The sequence below is a fragment of the Bombus terrestris genome, chromosome 9, assembly GCF_910591885.1.
Source record: "Bombus terrestris chromosome 9, iyBomTerr1.2, whole genome shotgun sequence".
In the NCBI taxonomy this organism is placed as follows: domain Eukaryota; kingdom Metazoa; phylum Arthropoda; class Insecta; order Hymenoptera; family Apidae; genus Bombus; species Bombus terrestris.
In genome coordinates, this window is record NC_063277.1 from 17,686,434 (window position 1) to 17,696,247 (window position 9,814).

The 9,814-nt window shown below is 33.2% G+C and overlaps 1 protein-coding gene and 1 long non-coding RNA gene across 9 annotated transcripts; one reads left to right on the forward strand and one right to left on the reverse strand.

Moving 5' to 3' along the window:
• Positions 1–564: 564 nt before the first annotated feature.
• LOC100647345 (serine/threonine-protein phosphatase PP1-beta catalytic subunit) lies at positions 565–9,625 on the forward strand. Of its 8 annotated transcripts, XM_048408742.1 has the most exons (7): positions 819–833; positions 911–1,014; positions 1,255–1,326; positions 3,929–4,416; positions 6,129–6,230; positions 6,326–6,565; positions 6,927–9,625. In XM_048408742.1, exons 2-7 carry the CDS (start codon positions 945–947, stop codon positions 7,032–7,034), a joined length of 1,080 nt encoding a protein of 359 aa, XP_048264699.1. In that variant the 5' UTR covers positions 819–833; positions 911–944; the 3' UTR covers positions 7,035–9,625. The 8 variants fall into 8 exon arrangements, with proteins under 8 accessions (XP_012167656.1, XP_012167658.1, XP_003398042.1 ...); XM_012312266.3 differs by lacking the exons at positions 819–833; positions 911–1,014 and adding an exon at positions 565–734; XM_003397994.4 differs by lacking the exons at positions 819–833; positions 911–1,014 and adding an exon at positions 568–734 and having other exon boundaries at positions 6,132–6,230.
• LOC125385660 lies at positions 2,604–3,929 on the reverse strand. The gene is made up of 2 exons (XR_007225176.1): positions 2,851–3,929; positions 2,604–2,747 (listed from the first exon to the last, which is right to left on the reverse strand). It is a non-coding gene; the product is annotated as an uncharacterized LOC125385660 (long non-coding RNA).
• Positions 9,626–9,814: the final 189 nt, after the last annotated feature.

The window sequence follows — 9,814 nt, forward strand, 5'->3', positions numbered from 1 at the left end:
CATGTTTGAAAATACTCAACTCACGAGCGTAGCTTGTGTTTGATTAATACCATTCTAAATGCACGTTTTATCTTTTCTTGCTTTTTTAACAATCTTCAGTTAAAATTATGTTAAATTATCGAGATTAAAAAATTACGTTATGTATATTTATTATGAATTAAATGTACATAGTAGAATTTTATGTTGTTGTGTATAAATATATGATATGAAATTATGATTTTATCGTATTTTCCAAACAAGATATCAATCATTGACTGCCTATGTAAATTGTAAATTTCAATGATACGATCAAATCATAAACATTCTTACAATATGCAAATTGTTATTGTCTATACGCATTCATTTATATAAGAATAGACATTTCGTGTTACATAAGACGCGTATTATTGTTTGATACAAACATATATAGATATGTGTATGCATATATAGATAAACCAAATGTAGTACAGTTGCATTCATCTAAATCCATGTTCATTTTTTTCTGCGAAATAATATTTAATGAATATAAAATTAGGTTTTTGCGATGATCATCTTTATTGTATTTATATAGGACTAGCAGTCGATAACAGCACATGTATATACACAATGAAAGTCGACAAGAGTAATATATACAGTTAAGTGCGTACACAAACGTATCATCTAGTCTACAAACATCGGGTCAGTCAGTCAGTGGCAAGAAAAAATGGCGGATGTCGAGTTGAACGTCGACAACCTGATACAAAGATTGTTGGAAGGTACGTGATAAAAAGGGGGCCTATGTGAAAATAAAGTGTGAAATTGTTTTCGGTAATATCATCTTCAGTTTGGTGTACAGTTGATTGAAAGTTTTCTCGGTAATACCCAGTGAAAATCGCTCAATGCGAAGTCGCGCCGCGTACATCGAGTATATATGTATACTATTTCTTTCCAGCCAAAGGAAGATTAAATCGTGCGCGATCTACTTTATGACATCCAATATCTGTGTATATTACGAGTCGACGAATGGTTTTCCTCGAGTCTCCTCGTTTGTCGAAAGTTCGTTTCTAATTCGTGGTTTGTAGAATACTAGAGAGAAAAGCACATATATATACATAAAAAAAAAGAAAAAGCTATCGATCTCTTCCAGTTGTTGCAGTCCGTCGTAATTCTTTAGACACGTCAGAGGTCTTTGGATTTATTCCGTACTTTTTCTTTACTTTCTCAGAAGGCAAAACTATTTCCTTTTGTTTGTTCTCTTTTCTCATGCTACATGTCGGAACACTCTTTGCGGTAAAGTATACCACACGCAGAAAGACCAGGTTCAGAAGAAAGCCAAGCTAAAAGATATTTTCTCTTCGGATTTTGTCGGTATGCAACAAGGAAACCACCCCATGTAGTTCTTTTTTCCGTTTTTTAGTTGCGTTTTTACCTGCCTCAACATCGTGCGTGAACGCTCGCCATCGTTTGCTTATGATTTACAATGTAAAATAAAGTAGAAAGCTAGATATACAGCATTGTGGTACCTGCAACATCAAAATTTTCCCAAGATATCATCTTCATTCTCAGTCAACTCAATCATCATATTGATAATGTCCCATTAGCTTCTTTATGGCAAGAAACTATGTGTGAATATGTATGAATTTTCCATTAAAGTAAAATACGTAAGTAAAATATACTTATATCGTAATGTATCTAATATCTGTTAGAACACAAAGCTTTTGGGATTGTCTATATAATGAATAAATGCATTAAACTCAAATCACTTTCTTCAAATAATAAGCCATATTTATATAAAGGGTATAATTTGTAATGATCCAATTTGCACGTAAATTATTGCTTGAATGCAGGTTGGTTTACATGCATGTTTCACATGATATTTGTCAGTGTTGTTTTAAGCTTTCATACAAATAGTATGTGTACAATTATTTTCCATCTTTTTTTAGCGAATCGATTACTTTTTTTAAGAGAATAGTGTCACATTCTTCTTCAAGAACTTACAGCACAATTTGATGTATATTCATGAGTATGTTTTAGTATCAATGTTTATACTACCCTGGCATATGTTTCTTTCAATGTGTTCAGTTAATAAATATACATTACAACACTGACTTTCTTAAGCATATTTGTTGCGAGCCTACTATTTGACATACATATATTATAAGAAGGCCAAATTGTTTGTTATGTATCAGAAAGATTAATGTATATAGCACAAGTGTACCATTGCTTAATAAGGAAATTCATTCTTCTGAGAGTTGCAAAAGGAAACTTATTTAATTTGAATGAAGATGTTAATGCTTGGTGAAGAAAAATCATTTTGATCTTTCCTGCGTGCCTACAATACTATCTTTGTATTTTATCGCGAATAACATTTCCATGAAACGTTTATTACAATATACGAATTGATAACGCTGTTGAAATAAATCGTAATACGTCGCGGCTAAAGAGCAGTTCAAATTATCGCGTGTGTGAGCAAATATAACGATGACGATGACTACAATTTTTTCATCGTACGCCCTGTTTCCATAAATAAACCGAATTATTAATAGACTTTATTTCCGACATTTTGTCATTTTCGAACTCTCTGTTATTCTTCCGCTACAGGAATTCCGTCATTTTTTTTTCTCTCTTTCCCTTTTCGCCATTAATTATGGTGCTTAGATACTCGTTGATGTGACCTTGCTGATATGCAGTTTTCCAATAACCATCATCGGCCCAGTTTAACCACACCGTGAATTCCTTTATAGTTATAAATAATCCAGTGACACTGATGCAAGGTTCCAAAGAGTAATCTGCGAACGAAATTTCATATTTCTTTGCTCGTTCGTATACGTATACATACGTACAACGTACTCTTGATATACATGCATATACATATTATATTCTATACGTTACTGTAGTCTATATTCATATATCACGATCAGTGGTATCTACACGTGATCACCAACCGGCTTCGAGCTTTTGTTTTCAACTGTTCCGCAAGTTTACGCTCATACGGTATTATTCGAACTCATACAGCCGCTTAATCCTTTCGAAGCATTATAACGACGGTGTACGACAACCATTTGTGTCCCGAGTATTGCATCAGGAGAACACCTATATCGCATTGCTTGATGTTTTTATGATTAAACCTCTTGCGTTCTTGTGTCTTCAATCTTAACAGAGCAGATCATATATGTATAATACCGTTGGCTAAATGATAATTTTTCATTACATGAATATTTTAATGTAAATATAGAAAAACGATACGAGATAGTAAAATCTAGATATTTATTTTTGTTTTGAAGAATCAACCTTAAAAGTTATATCGAAGGAAATCACGTTAACGCTGTCACAGATGAAATTTTATCTCGTGTGCATTTTTTATTTTATTTTATTTTTTATTTTAAAAGTTGATAATTGATTAAACAAATAAAATTGATATATTCTATTATAAAACTATTTTTTACAAACTTACAATACTTTTAATATTACGGTATCGATGTAAAATACTAAGTGCGTTACTCGGACAATTTTATTCTTCGAATAAATATTATAATTGCGTATAAAACGAAATTTATCGGTCGAACATGACAAAACAAAGCATGCACAGTGTGGAATTTCATTTACGCTAGCGTTTAAAGGATTTAAACACGAAATGTGATATATGAATAACGAACTTTGTCATTCGAGTCGATCGGAAAAAAATTAGCTACCATTAGTCCCGAACGTGTCCAGATTGTATTTATGTAAGCAACAAGAGAAAACCCTACCGAATAGGACGATCCGTGGAATCCGTATAATCGTATTACCCTTGTTTTTCCCCCTTTTGAGAAAAAATCGACTCTCGGCAGTCAGATACCTTCATGCTCCAGCGTAGAGTTATGCTCGATGTACCTGTGACAAAACGACTCTCCGATGCCTCGCGATGCGTCGCCCAACCCCGGGGACAGAGGCAGGAAATCCATTTAAACGTGCGAATTTTTGGGCGCAGTCCGAGGATGCCGGCCAGGAAAGACCGTCTTAATGTCAGAGGGCGAGGTGCGCGGCCTTTGCCTCAAGTCACGGGAGATTTTCCTTCAGCAGCCGATCCTGCTTGAACTGGAGGCGCCGCTTAAGATTTGCGGCGATATTCACGGCCAGTACACCGACTTGTTACGGCTATTCGAATATGGCGGTTTCCCGCCGGAGGCGAATTACTTGTTCCTCGGCGACTACGTAGACAGGGGCAAACAATCGTTGGAAACGATATGCTTGCTGCTCGCCTACAAGATCAAGTATCCGGAGAATTTTTTCTTATTGAGGGGCAACCACGAGTGCGCCAGCATAAACAGGATATACGGGTTCTACGACGAATGTAAGAGAAGGTACAACATCAAACTATGGAAAACGTTCACCGATTGCTTCAATTGTCTACCGATCGCTGCGATCATCGACGAGAAAATATTCTGCTGTCATGGCGGCCTCAGTCCAGATCTTCAGGTGATTCGATATCGATCTCTGCAGAAAATTATTTGCGAAATTTTCGAAATTAAATTACCGGGGATTTTTATGTTTTTCCATGTGTATATATCAACGAATATGTTTTTAACGCAGATGATGATTTATTTTGAGGATGATTCTGGGGATAAAAGATCAATGGGATAATTTACAATTTACTTCCTTATTTTTCGTTGTTAGACGATATATTTTTTTTCCTTTCTGTAAGTTTTTATAATTTCCTATAACATCGAAAGAATTAGTTTTAGGATCTATGTCGATTCTATAGATACTTCTTTCTCTCTGTGAATACTTTATGCTCATAAAATCATATACTTTTTTGTAACGCTGTATATAGTCTGATATTTATTTGTGTCTATGATCATTGAATTTCTACGTAGTTATTATCTATAGGAATAATAACAATTGTGAAACAAATAATAAGAAATAACAAAGCGAAAGATCGCAAAAAGGTATTTACGCGAGAGATATTTTAAACGTTGAATAAGAGGCAAAATTTTTCAAGCAAGAAGTCATTCCTGTAACGTTGCGTGCGGAAGTGGCGCGTTAAAATCGATACGGCATTAAAGAGCATTTCTTAACAAGCTAAACGGAAAATTTATGAAATACACGTATGTCCATTTGTATAAACGATTAAGCGTTTTAAAGTATAATTCGTAAAATTTCTCGGAACGATTCTCGGATAATTTACATTTATTCGAAAGACGAAATTAACAAACAAATTACAAAATATGTTGAAATTTGCGATGCACTGGAAAATAAAAAAGAATAACCAATATAAATGGAATCTATATTTAAAACGGAATTTTCGATATTATTTTTAAGGCGTTAGGATGAGTTAAAATTGCGATTCTTAGCGCGCAACTGTTGATTGGCTTATATAATGAAGCGTGAAATTCGTTGATTTATTTAATCCTGTTACAGACGAATATATGGTATGAAATTTGTACTCGTCAGGGAGATTTAATATTCGATTTTCAATTAAAAAATAAGACCTAAATCGATGACCGTATTTTAACGCTTCTACTATTTAAAAATTAAATTCTATTAACCTTGGCTGAATTTAGAACTAGATCTGGCTCGTGTCCATCGCGTCTCCATATTTCTCGAATCTTTCATCTTTAATTGAAACCTTCTGTAGCATGTTCGTTCACGAAGGAAGATTTATAAAAGAACTGGCCGCTGGAAATATTGATTTTCTATTTATACTCAATGTAAGAAGGAAAATATTAAAAGTTTGATCCCTGTTAGAATGTCAAAAGATTAATATCTTTATAAAATAAACTATCGATCTTTCGTCATTCATAAAAAAGGTCACTTCTTGAGAAAATTTCTTTCATAAATACATTGCTACTCTGTTTTTGCCGTTTGATATTTTCTTCGATAAAAATTTATAACAGGAAGAATTATCGAAGAATTTTCGAGGAAGGCCTACAAGATGAAATAGTGAATTGTCCTAGCGCTTTTTTAATTATTAGCTACGTTTAAAGAACCTTCTTTTTAATATTTACAAAATACATAACAGTTTTATGAAACGATTCTGCTATTTAATAGACCCTTCCTTTCGGAAGGTTTTTCAATTATTACGTGATTAATGTAATTTAATTTCATCGTATGTTTAACAATATTTCCATCATAAAATTATCGACTCTCAAAAAATGTACAATAAAAAATATTTGTTATTTACTATCTAGCAGAATATGGAACAAATCAAAAGAATAATGCGTCCGACAGATGTACCTGATACTGGCCTTCTCTGTGACTTGTTATGGTCCGATCCAGATAAAGAAGTCCAGGTATAATGTTTCTTCGTTATGTAATCATTTATCGTCGATTCTTCCGAAGTAATTCCAAACTAATATAATATGGATTTTTATCTTCTATGTTTTAGGGATGGGGTGAAAACGATAGAGGTGTATCTTTCACATTCGGACCAGACGTGGTGTCGAAGTTTTTAAATCGTCATGATATGGACTTAATATGTAGAGCACATCAAGTAGTCGAAGACGGTTACGAGTTTTTCGCGAAACGACAATTGGTCACCCTGTTCTCAGCGCCAAATTACTGCGGGGAGTTCGACAATGCCGGAGGAATGATGAGTGTCGACGAAACTTTAATGTGCAGTTTTCAGGTAGGATTTGTGAATATTCGAAGATGAAATAGTAATGTTCGCTTAAAGTCCAATAAATTAGGATACTAGATTGCAATTTATGTTAAAATAAGGAAGAACAAATGAGACTGTATGTGAAAATGCAATCAATTATATATAAAAATCGACGATCTGATCATCTACCTATCACTTTAGTTTTTGTCAATAAGTTTAGGTCATGCCGAGCCTGAGATATTCAGTAATTGAGAATAATTGCGGTCATTTGAATTTTAGTGAAACATTTGTATTGTATTTTAAGCGAGCGCTACTGCATTATAATTTGTTGAGCATTGCATGGTACATTTCGTTCATGTCTTATCTATTATTCATGGTGTACGTGCAGATTCTGAAACCGTCGGAGAAGAAGGCTAAATACCAGTACTTAAGTTTGAATACGGGTCAAGCCACAAGACCATCTACACCACAAAGGAATCCAGCCAAAAAGAAATGACAGCCTTGTACTCGGTTTTTCCTTCATTTAAGGAAGCTCGTCGATAAGGCGACAAAATTTTTATTAAGGCGCGAACATCAAGAGCATAACATTGTATGATATGTTCTATCACTAACTAGCGGTTATGCCAAACAGATGAATAGTAAAAAAGAAAAAAAAAAACAGGAAAGAACGGGTGAGACACGTAGTGGTATTTGTGATCGTTAAAGACTTTAATAACAAAAGGCAGTTTTAATTTCTTTTCTTCGAGTATGATTTAAATATAGCATTTTAAGTAATTATTATTATGTTGACTGATTAGTGATTAAAAGGTAATCGTATATCGATAGAACTCGCCCGAGTGTGCTTGTTACGAAAAGTTTAAAAAGAAACAAAAACCAAAAAACAAAAAAAAAAGAAGGACGGTAATTCCGACTTCGCTAATGCTTTTTCGTGAGTATTACTTTTCATATTTTAACATGAAGACGTCAAGGGAAAGGAGTAAAATTTACTTCTTTCCTGACTTACATCCGAATAAGATAATTAATATGATAATTAAAAATTAATACTTTCTTTTTTCATTGGATTTGGATCAAGGATCACTTCTGTGTTCTCTGGACAAATATGTAGCTATATCTTCCAGATCCGAGTGATTCTTTTATTGCCATTAACGTTTCAGAGAAATTTCCATATTCTCATTTTGACTATTTATTGCTTCCATGTTCAATGTTCAGTGTAATTATTAAATATTGCTGATTATTCTACTTACTCTTATTGCCATCGCTTTGCAGCTGATTTGATTAGAATTGTTTAATGAAACGCGCTGTATCATGTACATAGATATTCTTTCATTTCGCTCTACATTTATTTTTCCGTTTCTTATATTTTTCTTCATTCGCGTTAAGTCGTATTTCTATGTACACGTACGATTAAATACATATTTTAGTTTTCAGTATTCCAAACTATCGACGACATGTTTCAAGGTACGTTGTAGAAATGTTAGATTGTTTATTCTCTACGAACGAAAAATCAGAGAAAAAACAGAGAACCAGTATTTTTAAGATGATGATTTTATGCAGATTATTATTATCTCCTTTATTCGAAGGACATATGCTCGAACGAAACAAATGGGTATTAAAGAAAATTAAAAAGATATTAATTCAGATGCAAAATATAATTATTAACGAGATGTTGTATTAGCATTTTGCGTGTAAGAAGAAGAATCTCAGTCGTTGAGAGATTTTTAATCTTGCGATGAAATAGATCGATACATACGTATTACGTATATTAAAACTGATTTACAGGCTATCAAATCGTCGAAATGTAATTATTATTGGTTGATAAAAAAAAGTCCTTGGATGATTGCCATTTATAAGAACGTACTATTTCACTTTCAGATGTTTTCGTCGCTTTATTGTTTCGAATGTAACTCGATTACGTAATTAATTGGTATGAGGCAGTAGGCAGCATTTAGTACTGTACTACCTAATACGTGCTTTGGTAAAATAGTAACATACACCGTATTTAATTTTTGTTCGTATTTCATGAAACATTTATTCTCTTCGAATTGTTTTAAGAAGAATCCGTTTCTTGCATTAAGTACGAGTTAATGTTTCTGTTATGTTGTGCAATATAAAACGTAGTTCGCATAAATGAAAAGTCTAGAAAGTATCAGAAACGATTTGAATACCAACGTCTATAGGAGATAAGTGTCTAAGAATATTTACGAAGAGTACATTAAAATGGAAACAATACACTGTTTGAAAAAAAAAAACTAAAAGAAAAATAAAAAAATATATATATATACATATATATATAACAGTAAAATGAAATGTAAGTACATTAGACCGCACCGTATCATCAGAATAACTTACATAGTTCCAGAAATGAACAATCGTAAAACGATCAAACGTATTATCTGAAAGTGAAATAAATCGGCTTCGATGCATTACGTTTAGATAATTAAATAAAGAAAAAGGACTAGCCAATTTGTTTATACAAGTACCAAGTAATTTATGTTTGTTAAAATTGTTATTTATGCAGCGAGGATGAGTTATTGTGAATTTTTTTCTATAATCATGAGAATTTTAATCGATTTATTATATAGACGAATCGTTATGAATTGTTAAATAGAAGAAAAAAATGGGCATATTTGACGAAGTTGGCGACGGTACATCGTTCTGAATTTACTCCTACTATTTAGATAATTCTTACAGAGGTCATGCGATTTAAAGCAAGCCGACTTAAAAACGGCCATTTTTCTTCCCTCGTCACATTCTCCTCCATTGACCCTTTCTTCCTCTATTTCTCCCTCCAAATATAAGTTTAATTGTAAAAGAAGCGGTTGTGATCCCTCGATATGCGTTCTGTCCGAGACCCATAAATTATATACACAGATATTATATTTGTAAAGAGCCGATCGGTCGGGATTCGACGATGCTCTATAAAATACGAGAATAAAGTGTAATTATTAAATACAAGTTGCGTGAACGTACATACATCGGCTACTGTCTATTGTTACACCGATCGAATCCCGGCAGAACAGGCCAATGCAATGGACATCCTAAAGATGTAAAACTTTCAGATAATAAACATGCATATTGTTGTACAAACCTGTCCCTCTCGGTTTGATATTTCGCTTTCAGATTAAACTTCTTTATATAAATACGGATAACGATGCAACAAAGAGGGAGATAGAGATGGAGAGAGCGATAAGATCACGCATATATGATCATAATTTCGTAGAGAAAGGAGATTTGTAGTAAAATTTAGGCAGTGTTTATTTTATTCGTAGACAGCAC